Source organism: Saccopteryx leptura, chromosome 1 (genome assembly GCF_036850995.1).
Source record: "Saccopteryx leptura isolate mSacLep1 chromosome 1, mSacLep1_pri_phased_curated, whole genome shotgun sequence".
Classification (NCBI taxonomy): domain Eukaryota; kingdom Metazoa; phylum Chordata; class Mammalia; order Chiroptera; family Emballonuridae; genus Saccopteryx; species Saccopteryx leptura.
The window spans coordinates 48,391,358-48,407,516 of record NC_089503.1 but is presented as its reverse complement, the minus strand read 5'-3'; the positions used below and the strand labels follow the sequence as shown (position 1 = coordinate 48,407,516).

The 16,159-nt window shown below is 45.0% G+C and overlaps 1 protein-coding gene across 2 annotated transcripts in view; it reads right to left on the bottom strand.

The window, feature by feature from the left end:
* The window catches only part of GALNT18 (polypeptide N-acetylgalactosaminyltransferase 18), a 364,308-nt gene extending 353,372 nt beyond the window's left edge, over window positions 1-10,936 (bottom strand). For both annotated transcript variants that reach the window (XM_066365677.1, XM_066365674.1), the window contains exon 1: window positions 10,288-10,936. In XM_066365677.1, the coding sequence (XP_066221774.1) occupies window positions 10,288-10,522 (235 nt within the window). In that variant the 5' untranslated portion in view covers window positions 10,523-10,936. The remainder of the gene's footprint in view (window positions 1-10,287) is intronic.
* Between the last annotated feature and the right edge of the window lie 5,223 nt (window positions 10,937-16,159).

The following is a 16,159-nucleotide window of genomic DNA, read 5'->3' as shown; positions in this document are numbered from 1 at the left end:
AAGGCACCAGAGTGGTGCAATCAGCAGGGCAATTCTGCCCTGATACTGGGAGTTATCACTACACAGAATTCACTGAGAGGACCAGGAGGGCCAACCATCCAGGTCTAAGGGGCCTCCTTGGAACCGCGATTCTTAGTTTTAAAACACTGAATGTCCTGGCCAAACAGGATGAGTTGGTCACTATAGAAGACACATCACTTGTGCCAGTGTACAGGAAAGCACTCAGCACAGTGACTGCCACCCTGTAGGTACTCAAAAGTCACGTGTGAAACCTGAATGAGCTTCAGCCTGCAGTTGGCACACTCTACTCTTCCCACAAGGACAAGTTCCTGGGGCCTCATAACCACCACGTGGGTCCACAGTAACCCCGGAGAAGAGGCTCTCCACAGCCCTCATGGCTACACCTCATGATCCCTTCCAAAGCAAGGCCTTCTCCCTCTGGGGCCCCAGCCTCAGGGTTCCATGCTTACACCAGCACAGACCAAGCTACAGGTCTGGCTCCATCTCCCACCCGTCTCCCACCTGACCTGAGGTCTCTGAGCTTAGACTTAACATAATCTTTGACTAAAATGATTCTCTCTCTGTGAGAGTGTCATGTTATATTTTCTATTCTATAAAGAGCGTACATATTAGAGACAGTTTTCCTTTATGGCTCTACCACCCGTCAGCTCTGTGACCTTGGGCTAAGTCTCTATGTCTTAATGTTCTCATCTCTAAAAATTTCCCTCACCATGTTGTGAAGATAAAAAGCAATATGCATGGCCTGACCAGGTGGTGGCGCAGAGGATAGAGCATCTAGCTGGAACACTGAAGACTCAGTTTCAAAACCCTGAGGTCACTGGCTTGAGTGCAGGCTCATTGGGCTTGAGTGTGGGACCACCAGCTTGAATGCAGGGTCACCAGTTTAAGCTTGGGGTCACTGGCTTGAGGGTGGGATCATAGACATGACCTCATGGTTGCTCGCTTCACTAGCTTGAAGCCCAAGGTCTCTGGCTTCAGCAAGGGGTCACTGGCTTGAGCAAGGGGTCACTGGCTCAGCTGGAACCCCCTGTCAAGGCACATATGAAAAAGCAATCAATGAACAACTAAACTGCCGCAACTATGAGTTGATGCTTCTCATCTCTCTCTCCCTTCCTGTCTGCCTGTCCCTGTCTGCCTGTCTTCCTCTTGCTTAAAAAAAAAAAAAAAAAAAAAAGCATTATGCATGGACAGTCCTTAGCCCAGTCCCCAACTCAGAAGTAGTCCTTCCTCCATTCCCCTAATATAATCAACCTTCAATTTTTTATACACCTGTTGCTCTTAAAGTAAATCAAGAGTTTGGTTAGAATTCTCACTTGTCACTTCTGTAGCTTCAAATCTCCCCTTAGCTTCCTTACTCTCATGTTCATAGGCTCAGTCGTGATGCTGTTCCCCTAGATCCACAGATGCCATTAGCAGGACACTTAGTAACCCAAGTTTCAAATCCTGTCCTGTCCCTGAATGACCTTCCTGCTGCTCTGGGGTCGCAATGGCCTTTAACTCGAAGTTCCCAGAGGACAAAGGTGGGCATGTCACACTGGTGAAGCCAAACGATGCACCAGAGCTCATTACATGCAGCACCCCACAATCGTTAGTAGGGTGCTCCACTCTGAGGCGTCAACACTGGACACGAAAATGCACCCCTTCACGTCAAAGACCGGGCCCCACGCCTCTTCTTCAGGCATCATTTCTCATTGTTCTCATCTGTCCCAAGGAGACGTTTGTCAATGCCACTTCCCTGGATCTTTCCAAACACTGTACTTCTGCAAACTCTTCAATGACGGTAATAATAAAACACAGCCCAGCAAAGTATGTTCTAGCAGCATGATGATACAGGAAGCCTGTCACTGTCTCACTGGGGTTGGACGCTTAGGGCTTTCAGCAAACCTGGCTCACATAACTGAAACTGAATGCTAAACAGTCAAGAGAGCATCTCAGAACTGCATAGCCACTGGCATGATCTCTTCTACCAACATATTTTAATCCATAATCATGTAGCCAGGAAAACTACCGAAGCATTAGTGTTCATCTAAGGAGGAATCGTCTAGCTTGAAGTTACAGCTGGCTGCACTAAGCTGGGTCCACAAAGAGACCCACACAGAAGATTCTAGGACAGTAGTTGTTACCAATCACTGGCACTACATATTTGCATGTTGGAACAGTTGTTCAGTAATTTGTTATTAACAATAATGTAAGTACCAGAGCTTATGAATGATTAAGTTTAATAAACTGAAGGGATTTCAAGGTTATCCCTCTCTCTTGCATACTGATGTGCTTTCTGTAGTGGTAGGGGAAAAAAACGAAGTGAAAACAAAGGCAATGTGTTGAGACTTGCATCCAGGCCCTGCCCTGGGGCGTGTGCCCTGCATGTGAAGGCAAGTGTGTGTGTGAGGAAGGGAAACAGCAAGAACTCCTGGGCTCAAGCACTGCATTGTGGAACGGGGCTGAATGACGCTGAAGGCAAAGTGAGATTGGGTAAGATGACTACTGTAGGTGCCAGGAAATAACCAAATCTCTGACAAATTCAAGGCAGAACCCCCAGCCCTAGAGAGATATTCAAGGCCAGTATGAACAGCACAGCCGACCATTCATTGAATCAGGATCATTAACCAGCAGACTTAACCCACTCTGCCCCTTGCTCCCTATCACAGTGCCTAACCAACATTTATGAACTGCCACCTCTCCAACTTCAAGACTAATTCTCTGTCTCCAGAAATCCCACCTTGCTGACTTTTGGCTACCTTCATCGCTCACATTCAGCTCGGTGTTCCCCCAAAGGAACTTCTTGTGCAATGTCACCGACAGATGGACCACCATCCGACATGCTTCTCCACAGGTCAGGTTGTCTGTCCCAGACTCTTAAATAGAGCAACAAAAAGGGGCAACAACCCTCAAGAGATCCTTCAAGCCTCAGATCAAGGCAACAGCCCATTTAGCTTTTGCAAGTTAAGTGAAGTCCGAAATCCTACAGGATGGTAATGAAGATACTCCAGCAACCCTGTATGTGGCTCCGAATCCTATTAATAGCTTTGGAAAAATACAGACCAGCCTAACCCAAGTGACTGAAGCTGACCTTCAAGGCCCTCACAAACCAGAAAGCCAGACTATGGCTCTCCAACATTTCATTCTGAATTCTCCTTGAGATTCTACATCAACCTACTTATCAAGGGCAAATAACAATTTGTGTCAAGTGAGTAGGAAAGAATGTGGAACTCATTTATTTTACAGCCTACACACTTCTGGATAAAAAAGAAAATTCTTTGGCCATGGGGAAAAAAGTTGTACTCTTTGGCAAGGTTTTTCTAGTTCATAAAGATGCGGTCTGAGCTATTAATAAAGGTAATTGGGCTCAACTTCTACATCCTGCTATTGAACTCTCTCAAAAATCAATCACTGTTACTAATATAATTTCACATGCCACAGTTCATTCTGAAGGACAAATAGCCTTACTGTTTAAAATGATACTCTTTCTTCAAATAAACTGCAAGCATTCAGTAAACATCATATCCTCTTCACAACTCTGCCAAGTCAGAGATGAGATGAGAAGGACATCAGCCAATTCTAGGTGACATTAAAAGCTTCAAGGAGCAAGAACATCTCCCAACCTCCAGGCCTGGAACATTTTCTGATTTTTTAAGGACCATATACAGTTGCAATTACCATGAGCAACCTGCTGTTACTGACCCGATGTACATTAATATGCATATAACATGCCTAAACTTTTAGGAAACAAAAAGCATTTCATAATCCATTTCTGCCATTGTTGGGATGATCTTGACTCAATGAAGTAAGATAATGGATTTAGAAATTAGTCATATAATTATAATACATTATTAATCATAGTATTCAGGAGGGTAAAGAGTTATTATAAGAACAGGGCCCAGGAATTCAATTTCCTTTTAGATTTGTTTACTTTCTTTAATTCTCTATTATCCCTCACAAAAATTTAATAGTCTGAGCTTTCCTTTTCTTCCAAAACAGTGATTTTTAACTTTGCTTTTTTTTTTTTTTTTTTTTTTCAGAAAAGCAGAGCCTTTTTTAAAATGAAGTGTTCTGCATGACACCAAATACAGGACAGATGACAGAGGAGCTGCACTGGTTGCAGGGAGGGGAGAAGGGGGTGCAGGGGAGGTCTAGGAGGCCTCACTCACCCTCTCTACTCCTTAGGCTCCAGATCAAACCTTCTAGAAGCCTGGGGCTTCTGGGGGCAGAGTTTGAAAATCACTGCCCTAAGTCATCTATGTAAAGAAAAAATTACATATATACTACAGAATACAGGCATTATTTACTTATGATATATGTAAATAGGATATAATTTTTAATATACAAATCACATACATGAATAGCCCAAAAGTTGATAAAAGTACACCATTCAATGTGAAATCAAACATGGGGCTAGAGAGAAGATATTATGTTCTATAGTAATCAAAGGAGTAGAAATCAAACAAATAGAGCCCTTGACAGTGATTCTATTTGCCCAGGAAATGTTGACTGGTAACACCCAATACTAGTCGGGCCCCACGAAACCAGCACAATAATACCCTGCTGGGGGTTGTGTAGAAAGGTTTTCCTTTTGAAAAAGAATCTTTCACAAAAATGGCCCTATTCTTTGAGTCAGTAATAACCCCACTTCTGGAAATACATTCTTAAAATTAATTTAAATAAAGAAAACAGGGAGGTGAAGATGTTTATTTCTGCATTATTTATAACAGAAAATCAAAAGTTCATAAAATAGGGACACAGTTAAATCGTTGATGGTACATTGACGATGGAATGTTACCCAATCATTAAAAAGAGTAAAAGTTTTCCTTCAAAACCCTCAACAAATATCACCTCTCCTGATGAACCATGCTTTCATTCCCCCGTGAAACAAACCGCGGGATGTCCTGGCCCTCTGTGTCAGCTTTTCTCTCCTGCCCCCGCTCAAATCTCCTGCTGGCAATTGAGTTGTATGCTTACCAACAGTCAGTGGGTTTGTGCCCAAATGTGTTTAGACTTCTAGCACTTGTCATTGTAACAGCATAATTTAATTACGTATTATATGAACCAATGGAATATGACTACTAAAAAGATGAGAGTTGCTATTTCTAAGAAAATTAATTTAGGCCTGACCTGTGGTGGCGCAGTGGATAAAGCGTCAACCTGGAAACGCTAAGGTTGCCGGTTCAAAACCCTGGGCTTGCCTGGTCAAGGCACATATGGGAGTTGATGCTTCCTGTTCCTCCCCCTTTCTCTCTCTCTCTCTCTCTCTCTCCCCTCTCTATAATGAATAAATAAAATCTAAAAAAAAAAAAAAAAAGAAAGAAAATTAATTTAAATGCTTTGGAAAAACTTTGTAAAGTTAGTCACTTAAATAGCAGTCAAATTACATGTGAGCAAAATGACTGCAAAAGACCAGACAACAGCCCTAAAAATGTCAGCTACTACACTGAGATTGTTTCATAAGCACCTTTAAGTTCTCAATGAATTTCAAAGAAAACAGAATAAAAAATTCAGACTTTGTAAACAGCACATTATGAGAGTGGTTTATGCAAAGGAGATGACCAGAAAGCACACTCAGGCCAGAGACAAAGCCTTGACCTGACATCAAAAGGCTGGCAAATGAATGTACATTTTGAATGATATTAAAATAAAATATGTAATGTATGTATGTAATAGCTTATTTGATTCCCCTCTTTAACAAATTTTTCCATTAACTGACTAACAAACTCTAACTCTGTTGAATACGATGGAGTTTACTGTCCTTTAAAAGCAAGTCTACTATGACAGCAATGTCTTGATTCATTTTTTTTTATCCAAAGTTTCCTCCCCAGTGTCGTTCCTGGCACATTTAAGTCTCTGATAAATGAGGACTGAATCAATAAATCATGTAGCAAACATGAAAAAAATACTTCTAACAAAAAGCAGAATAAAAAATTACATATAAACTACAACTATACCTTTGTTTTTAAATACAGAGACTGATGGATAAAGCTAGAAGGAAATGCTCAAAATGAAAAATAGTTATATTAGAGTAGAATTAGAGGCTCTTTTATACATTTATTTTTTTATTCTTTTTAATGAGAGAGAGAGAGAGAGAGAGAGACAAAGGCAGACAGAAAGAGAGCAAGGATGAGAAGCATCAACTCCCAGTTGCAGTACTTTAGTTGTTCATCGATTGGTTTCTCACACATGCCTTGATGGGGGTGGGGAGTGCTCCAGCCAAGCCAGTGACCCCTCGCTCAAGTCAGCACCCTTGAACTCAAGCCAGCAACCTTGTGCTTCAAGCCAGTGGCCTTTGGGCTCAAGCCAGCAACCATGGGGTCATGTCTATGATCCCACACTCAAGCCAGTGACCCCCATGCTCAAGCTGGTGAGCTTGTATAGAAGCCAGCAACCTTGGGGTTTCGAACTTGGGGCCTCAGTGTTCCAGGTCAACACTCTATCCACTGTGCCACCACCTGGTCAGGCTCTTTTATACAGTTTTAAACATTTTCTTTCAATGGCACATCCTTACATATTCAAAAATATACTGATCAAGAAAATGAGAATGCTGTTTCCATTTCTATTGGACTTCCAAAATAAGAAGTGAATCAACATTTCCTAAGTTCCCCAACACTAGGCCAGCTTGAGCACACTTCTACTAAACCCACCTCACCACCTCAAGCAATCAATCTTTCTTCTCTTACAACCAACCCTGTTCTAACAGTTATTTTGTGTTTCCAACCCATCAGGATGCTATTTATTAAAAGTTTTTTAATTAATTTTTAGAGAGAAAAGAGGTGGAGGAGAGAGAGTAACACTGAATTTTTGTTCCACTTATTCATGTCGTCATCCTTGGTTGATTCTTGTTGTGCCCTGATCAGGGATTGAACCTACAACCTCGGCATATTGGGGCTCTAACTAAACTGAGCCACCTGGCCAGGGCCCAGGATGCTATATCTATTTTTTTAATCTAGAGTTATCCACCCTCTTGTTTAAAACAAAAATTCTCAAAACTGTAATTTACATTCCCAAGAGATTCCCAAACACTATCTAATTAAATCATTCAATCAGAAAACAAATTAAAATGAAATATCACGGCAACCCCCAAGAGGAAAATAAACTTTTCTATCATGACAAGAACAGATCTCTAGGGTGATGCTCCAAAGCCTCTTCTAATTGCAAGTCCTATGGAACATGCTGCAGAACATTTTGTGACATTTGCAGCTTCCTAGACAACTTTCCTTCCAAAGCAAAGAGAAGCCTGAGCAAGGCTCCAAAGCAAAGCATATTCATTTGAGAATGAAAATGTTTTCATTAGGGCCTAACTGGTACACTGGGCATCTGCACTGTGTACTCATTCATTCATCCACGCATCCATCCAATACCTACTCTCTGTGAATGCCAAGAACTGTCCCGGCTGTCCCACAAACACTTTTCAAGTGAATGTAACCTCTGCTTCTCAGCAGGAAACAAAACCAAACCCAGAGCTTCCTGAGTTTATGTCGGAAGTCTCCAAGTCAAAAGGCTATGATGCCATCACCCCTGGCCACCCTCTGCGGTCTCTTGCTCTGACATCAAATCCCCCCACCTAGTGACGCCAGGGGAGCACAGTTCCCCCTTTGACCCACTGGCCCTCTTAGGAGACAGTACAGTATATAGTTAAGAACACAGACTCTGAGCCACATTAGCTGGATTTAAATCCCTGCACTACTACACACCAGTGTTATGACCCTAAGCAAGTTGTACATAGCCTCTCCATCTTTAAAAAGAGCTAACATTACCTATCTCATAGGGATGTGAGGACTAAACAAGTCAATATACGTAAAGCATTTAGAATAGTGCCTGGCACATAATTGGTGCTGTGTAATTTTCAGCCATTATTATTATCCTTTATTCCCCCTCAGCCCAGCAGTCAACTGGATTGGTCAAAGTCTCTACTGACTAAAGGAAACTTAATAGTGAAATACAAATAAATGGCCAATATCATCAAGTACAAGAGTCTGATCTTGTCCTTTCTCATCCTTTGCCTTCAGAGAGCTGAGCTTGGCCAGTCCCAAACCTTGTAGGCTTCTTACCTAAATAAGGAAAATCCCTAAATTTCCCTTTAAATTCCCTAGACCCCAGCTCAGTGATAGCTCCAGCACCACCTGGGGAGCTGTCACTAGTCATTGCTACAATATTATGGTACAACCATGTGACCTCTGCCCTCCACCTGTCTCAGGTCCAGTTTTTCCCCTGTCAACCCTTCCCTGTCCCCCTATGGGTTGTGGCTTTCTGTCCTGAGAACCTGGTCATTTTTGAATACTCAACATAATCATAACACAGTCATCACATACCTACAAGAGAATTATACCAACACATGTTTTAAGGATCCTGCTCCCTCTTCTTTTCCTATCTTTGTCATTGTTTTCAGGTATATACGTAATTGAAAGTTCCAAACAATGTATCATTATAAGGTTTCCTGAGAGCAAAACCACAAAGGCTCCTTTCAAGTTCAACATTGCCCTTGTTTCCACGCAGAGCCTTATGAACCATGTGACATGGTCCACATTCAACATGACAGGGGCCCACTCTGCGATAAGCTCACGGTTTAAGAGTGTCTCCTCAATTCTTTCCAAAGTAGTACCTTGCCCACCTCCTCCCTGACCAGACTGGGAAGCACAAGAACATACACATACATGTACAGAATGGGTGAATAGAAATCTCTCAAAATCTGTGGGCAAACTGGAAATGTCAAAGTAAGGAATGGCCTCTGTCTTCCTGGGAACATTCTGAACCACCCAGGGGCAAACACTGTACTTCTATTGGTGATGAATTGTCAATGCAGACCCAGGGGATGGAAAGAGACAAGTAAAAAAAGAGCAACAGGCACCATCCGAAAGATAAACTGGTCTGCCAAGCCCAGGGCCAGTTGAGAGGCAGAGGGGAGAATGAAGGAGAAGCCGTCCACAGTCTCCTTTTTGGTGGAGTTGTCAGAGGCATGAACTTGTTTTGAAGTCATCAGTCAGGAAGCACAATGGAAATGAACACCTCTCCTGCACTCACCTGAACCTGTCTTGGGAAGGAACTATTCTGGATACATAGGAAACACGGCAAATGTGGACAAAGCAGTTGTTCCCACCCTGGCAGTAGCAGCAGGTGCAAGAGTCGGATCCAGACACCCATGTATAAACAAAAGAGAATGCTCCTGCCTGGTGCAGGCACTCAAGCCTGGTGGGCCTGCCAGATTTACAGGTGAACTAGGCTCAGCTGGATCTGCCTTTAAGCAGCTCACAGGCTTGGTAGAAAGCAGGGGGAGTGAGAGGTGAAGAAAAGGTAGGTGTGAACATGAGAAACTTGTGTGTGTGTGCACACCCCACACAATGTGGTAGTGCCCGGAGCTCTCCATCCCCTGCCATTGACAGCTCATTGAACAGAGTCACCTGGTTGGAGCATCTGCCCGGTACTCCAACCTCTCTTTGGCCCCAGCCCTATCCTGGAGAGCAACCTTCCAGCGCAGCCTTAGACACCAGACCCACCCCCAGACGATCTAGCTGTTCCACCCCAGCCACTCCTTGGGCCCACGAGTGGAACGGCTTTCACTCAGCTGCCAGAGGCTCTGTGAGGAAGGCGCAGCCCAGGGAGGTTTTCCTGGTCCTGAGCGTAGGCGCCACCGCAATGCACAGAGCTCCAGACTCCAACCCCTCTTCCCCACGTCCACACCTGCTCCAGGAGAGCACCTTAGAGCAGAAGGCTGTGGTGGGGGTAGGAACAAGCAGCACCTCCGCCACAGATTCCCCTGCATTTTCCCTTACAGACCGCGCACAACGAGGCTGAGGCTGGGGCTATGCAATCTTCCCAGCTTCAGCTCGTCCCGCAGCTTTTGGGTTCTAAATGCCAGTGGCTGGGACCGCGCTGGCATCTCACCGTGGACCCTTACAGTGGCCAAATGAGCTGGATAGCCCTTGTGCGCTCTCTTGTACACACAAACATTCACACGTACACAGACTGAGGCTGGACCTGTGTGCGATCCCGAGAGAACCGCGAGCAACCTGCCCCGACTCACACGCACATTTGGACACGTGCGCAGCGCGCCCCCACACTGCCAGTCAGCTGCACACACGTGTGCCCTGGAGAAGGGTGCACGACCGCAGATATGAGGGTCCCGCACTCAAGCAAGAGCATACATACACGCAACCCCCCAAGCATTTGCAGCCTTGGAGCCCCGAATCACTCGTTAGATGTTAACCGACCCCAACGCACCCTGGAGAGCTCTTGGCACTCCCGGGCCTCGTGGGCAGCCCAAGTTTCCCGGGATTCCCGTACCTTGGATATGCTGCTTGATAACATTCTCCAGGTGGTCCAGCCGTTCAATAATTTTCAGGGTGTCCCCTTTGTCTTCCTCTAGCTTCTTGTCCGGCGCCGGCTCTTGCCCCCGCACATACACGCTGGCGATGTAGTTGGTGACCCAGCCCACGTAGAGCAGACATATGATGTTGGTCATGCCGCTCAGGATCACGCAAGTGGACACCAAAGTTTTGGTCTTCCTGGTGCATACCATTCTGGGCTCCCTTCTCCATATAGAGCTCCCGGGGCCCCTTCTCACCGATCGCGCCCTGGATTGCCCTGCGCTCACACCCTCTAGCCCGCCCCGGGCAGCTGGGCACCTGAGCACCTGAATCCGGAGGTTCTACAAAAGCTCTGTCCTCTGGCTGTGGAGCCGCCGTGCCCAAGTTTGGAGCTCCCGCCGTTGGCTGCCTGGAGAGCTTGACAAAGGAAATGAGGTGGATTTTTTTTCCAAATTAAAAATCTCCGAGCCCTTCTCCGAGCGGTCACGGGTGGCTAGCAGCCGTGAGCCCCGATACGCGCGTCTGGGAAACTTTGCCACAGCCTGAGTCTGCGGCAGCGCCGCTTCCCATCGCCAGCCGCCGGTTGCCTTGGCGGTCCGACCGGCCCGCACGCCTAGAAGGACGGCTGCAGCGGCAGGGAGAGCGGTGGAGCAGAGCGGCCCGGCCCCCTCCGAGCGACAAGCGCCGCCACCAATCGCGCTCAGGCTCCGGAGGGGGGGGGGGGGGGCCGGGGCTGGGCGGCCAGACCATTGCTGAGGGCGCGGGGGGGCGGAGTCCAGCCCCCAGGCCCCACCTGCTGGTAGCGCCTGGCACCCCGCCCTCTAGGGACCCGCCTGAGCCTCCACCCTTGCCGGCGCTGGCTGCCGGAGATCCGAAGCTCTCTGAGAGGGCGCACCGCCAGTCCCAGCTCCTAGGTCGGCAGATACTACTTCTAGGAAAATTCCACCTCTTGCTAAGAAACCTCCAGTCTTTGAGGGGTCTCAGCGGCTCGGCGCCCCTCACTGGCCCTGGTAGTGGAGCTTCTCGCATTGGTCCCACCAGCTCATTCTTGGACTGTTTTTCTGGTTGCCAGGACGCAGAGAGGCCAGGGAAACATGGGCAGGATCACCAGTCCTGTCTTGGCCTTGTTCAGACCCTGTGGGCACCCACTTTTTCCTTGACGTCACTTGTACCTCCACACTGTCCACTGGCCTCCTGGATGTCTCCAAACTTGGCAACTGTTAAAGAAGCCAACCCTCCTACGAGAGTCCTAGAAGATTTTGGACCACCATCCCTCTTGAAGATTTTTGCCTGAATCTAGATTTCTTTTCCCAAGTCTACACTCCCAGGAAAAAGCCATGTCCTATAACGCCAGTTATTATCCATGGGGGATCAAGCACATCTCAGTGCATAAGGAAACCTTGCCCAGAAATATCCCTGGGGAAGGAGAGGAGGGGGGTTAAGCTCTCTGTGAACTGCACAGTCCCTATGCATGCTTTCTGGGACTGATGTTAGGGAGAACTGTGACTGTCAGCAAAGGCTGGGCTCCAATGGCTAAAACTATTTTGTTTGTTATTAGAGCAAATATTCCTATTATTCTCTTCTGCTGAATTCACTTCTTCTCAGCACCTGAATAGAATTCCTTTTAAACAAAGACTTTTAAAAACACATATTTCTTTCCTCTTCTCCATCTGTGGTGTGCATTTCCCTGGCCTGAAGAATTAGGGAAGCAGCCTGCTGCATGCCCACCTTCTGCACCAGCACCTCGCCCAGACTTGGTGGCAGTACTCAAGGTGGCTCCCTCAGGTGATATCTTCTGGATTCAAAGGACTGGCCCCACAAAAGAGGGAGAGCACAAAACCGCAGAGGGAGCATGTTATGGCCGTCAGCAGGGGACCCTTCAACCAGTGCTTTGCTTACAAAAAAAACCCAAAAGATGCTGTGAAAATGGACACCAATGAGGGATCCTGGAAGATTTCTCTTTACCCACAGCTAGAAGAGAGAACAATAGGTGTGGGTTGGGGGAGAGTAGAAAAGGATAGTATGCATGTGTCAATAAGTATGAGAGGAAAGAACACAAACTATTTGTGTGGGGAAAATCAAGACATCAAAATTTCTATTCTTCAGGGAATAAAACTTGCCTCTCCTTTTCTTCCCCTCTGGAAGTATAACCAATTCACAAGGGGACTTTCTTCTGGCTGGCTGGATGTACAAGCAATGGCCTTGAGTACAGCTAATGACAAAGGTCTAATTCTTCCTTCTGTTCTACATCCTGTCAGGAGGAGCCCTGCAAGTTCAGCTCTTCCTAAACCACCACAGGGCTAGACAGAGAAGGGTGGTACTCATTTTTCACATTCTTATGGAGGGGGAAAGCCTCAAGTTTAAAAATAAGGTTCAAGGAAAAAACAAAGTGGATTGCGTAACCTTACATTTTTGTTCAGCTGATCCTCTACGGTAATTTGTGACTGTGGTGGGAATGAATGCAACAAGGAAGAATGCAGAACGAGCTCTCCTCTCTGAAAGGTCATAGGGTCAAGTTGACCAGTTCAAAGAATATTCACTAGAGGTACAGCAGACTCCAGGACTCTAAACCCAGATCCACAGCTTAGTTATATGAGCTTGGACAAGTTTCAGAGTCACTGGGGCTCAATTTCTCCACATGTCAAATGTAAGCAAGACTTGCTGAAGGAACTAGTTGTCAAGATTAAATGAGAGAATGCACCAGAAAGAGCCTTAGTTGGTTCAGGACACATGGTGGGAGCTCAGGATCAGGTAAGTGTTCTTCCAGGATGGTTCCTCTTCATCCAGGCCAAAGTTCAGCTCCATGAACACCATTTCTGCTGTTTAGTGATACTTAGGGTGCTCCATCAACTAATATCAGTGCTATCTCTCTCTACTGTAAGCTGACAGGAAGTAAACCTATAGGCAGCAAGGGACTCAGCTTGCCTAACTGGGCTACAGCATATTGTTTTTCTATTCATAACGTTTGTCTTCACCATCAGTAGTGCAGCGATCTGCATTTATTGATAGGATTTTCAAAACAGAAAGCTGGTTTTCAGGGACTGTTGCCCCCAGTACCCTCAAACTTCTACTTAAGACTCCCAACCCCTTGACAATAAACAAGTACATTGAAAGGGAACACAAAGACTTTACCCACAAAGGTTTTATAGTCACAGGCCAGAAAAGAGTGTCCATGTAATCCCTCCTATAAACAATACCTGAGTAAAGATTCATATCTTTGACCCTCAATTCAATGATGTTCCATCCAATAAATAATTATTGAGCCCTGAGGTTTTGTGTAATGACCAGTTGCCTTGAACCCTGCCCAGTTTACTTCAGACATGTGAATATGTCCTGAGTCTCATAGTCTCAAGATGAGGCTCCTTTCTGAGCCTAGAAAACTGCTAAAAATCATCCTTGAATCAGAAGGATGTTTTTGATTCTCAAGGCAGGTCATTTATCTGACTCCTAAAGTGTTTACTCACCTTTATTTTAAATAAATCCTGCCTCAGGAGATCACCGTGAAGTTAATCAGATAATGAATGTGACCAGGCCTAGCAGAGAGTCTAGTATAATACATTTCTTTAAACTTACACCTAGCATTTGAGCCCGGGGTCTCCTTGGACTCCTGCTACAAGAAGAAAGTGAGTACCTTGAAGAATCTTCAAAAATGGCTGGAGATCCTTGATAGGGTCTTTCCAATACAACCTTTGAAATTCGGCCATCTGTTGTATCAGGTCAGCAGCTGCCTTTCTCATGCAATTTGAAGGGGAGCTAAGTAGGACTTCTCAGCCACAAGTATAGCTACACTGTCATCCCACCAATACTAAGCCTTCATTTGAAATATCTTTGATATCACAGTTGGAAAAGCCAGTCATTAATGGAGTTTAACTACCAGTTGAATGCATTCTAAGTGGAGTACCCTGACCTGGGGTTAAAAAGGAACAGTTTAGACCAATCTCGGCCAATGGCAGGGGTCCACTCACCAGAGAGTAATGTCAGTGGTAATCTACACCCACCAGATGGCAGCACCATTCAAAGCCTTGGGCCCAGAGGTACCAACAGGAATTTGGGGGGCTTCAGGGTAAAAGTGGGCCCTGAAGGTGGAAAGCCTCAATCTCTGCCCCGGCTACATGAGAAATGGTGTTGTTAGGTCCCTAAAATAAAAAGGATTATTGGGGCTTCCTGCAGAGATGGATGCAAGGTTAAGAGACAAAGGAGATAAAGGAACAATAGGTCCAATACCGGATTCCGCCTGACCGGGCGGTTGCCCAATGGATAGAGCATTGGACTGGGATGCCAAGGACCCAGGTTCGAGACCCCAAGGTCACCAGCTTGAGCACGGGCTTATCTGGTTTGATCAAAAGTTCACCAGCTTGGACCCAAGGTTGCTGGCTCGAGCAAGGGGTTACTCAGTCTGCTGAAGGCACTTATGAGAAAGCAATCAATGAACAACTAAGGTATCGCAATGCACAAAGAAAAACTAATGATTGATGCTTCTCATCTCTCCATTCCTGTCTGTCTGTCCCCATCTATCCCTCTCTCTGACTCTCTCTCTGTCTCTGTAAAAAACAAAACAAACAAACAAAAAAACACTGGATTCCACCAAGCCACAGGAGAGGTCAAGACAGAAAAGGCACGCCTCTGGGGAAGGAAAGGGGAACAAAGAGAGGAATATTTGTTTAGTAACTACAGTGTGTCAGCCCTACTGTTTTCCATATGTTGTGTCTTGAGCACAAACAGCTGGGTTTATATTTCAGTTCTGCCATTTAATAGCTGTATGATCTTGAGCAAGTTACTTAACTTCTCTGTGCCTCAATTTCTTCATCTATAACATGGGGATAATAATAACAATAATACCTATAATATGAAGATGTTTTGAGAATTAGATGAATTTATGTATTTAAAGCATATTAAAGGCACTATATAAGTATTGACTGTTGTTATTATTACTATTTTTGAGCACCAGAGTATTAAATGAAGGGAGAGAAGACAAGCCACCCTGCAAAAATTTTTCTCTATCTAGGAGCAAAGGATCTAATAAACGGACTCTTGGCTCCTCTTCTTTCACATTATTGAAGGGCCCAAGGCAACTCCTAACTGAATTACAGGACAGATCCTGAAGGAATTCTGCAACTAGACCCATTTAACCATCCGTCCACTTATTCATCCACTAAATATTTCCGAGTGCTGCTCTGTGCTAGAGCAGCCCTAGGTACTGGTGATGCAAAGATAACTCAGAGACCTGCGCCCCTGTCCTCAAGATTACTGTTTAGTGGAGGCCAACCAATAAACAACTGTAATACAGTCAAATAAACTCTAATTTGATATATTATATTACTATAGAAGAGAAAGGTATCAGGAGTTAATAGTGACACCAAGTTCCTCCCCATCAAGGAGTTATGTGATTTTTGAATGGCTCTGCTTCCATTCAATCACTAGACAGCTCTGTTGAGCGAGAATTTGTTCTTTAGATCTGGAGGGAAATATTTGCAAGAGATAATATACCAAGGATTGATATCCAGAATATACTTAAAATCATATAAACCAATAAAACAAAGAGGCAAAACTACACAAAAGGAAAAATGGAACAAGAATATGAGCAAGCAATTAACTAAAGAGAAAGTGTAAACGTCATATATATATATATATGAATAGATACTTAAACTTGTTAAAAATCAGGAAATACATTTTTAAAATATATATACCATATCTCACCTTATCAGATTAACAAATTTAATGTGATAATTTTCAAGTATTAGAAAAAATATGGTCCTGGCTGGTTGGCTCTGTGGTAGAGCATCGGCCCAGCATGTGGAAGTCCCAGGTTCAATTCCCAGTCAGGGTACACAGGAGAAGTGCCCTTCTGC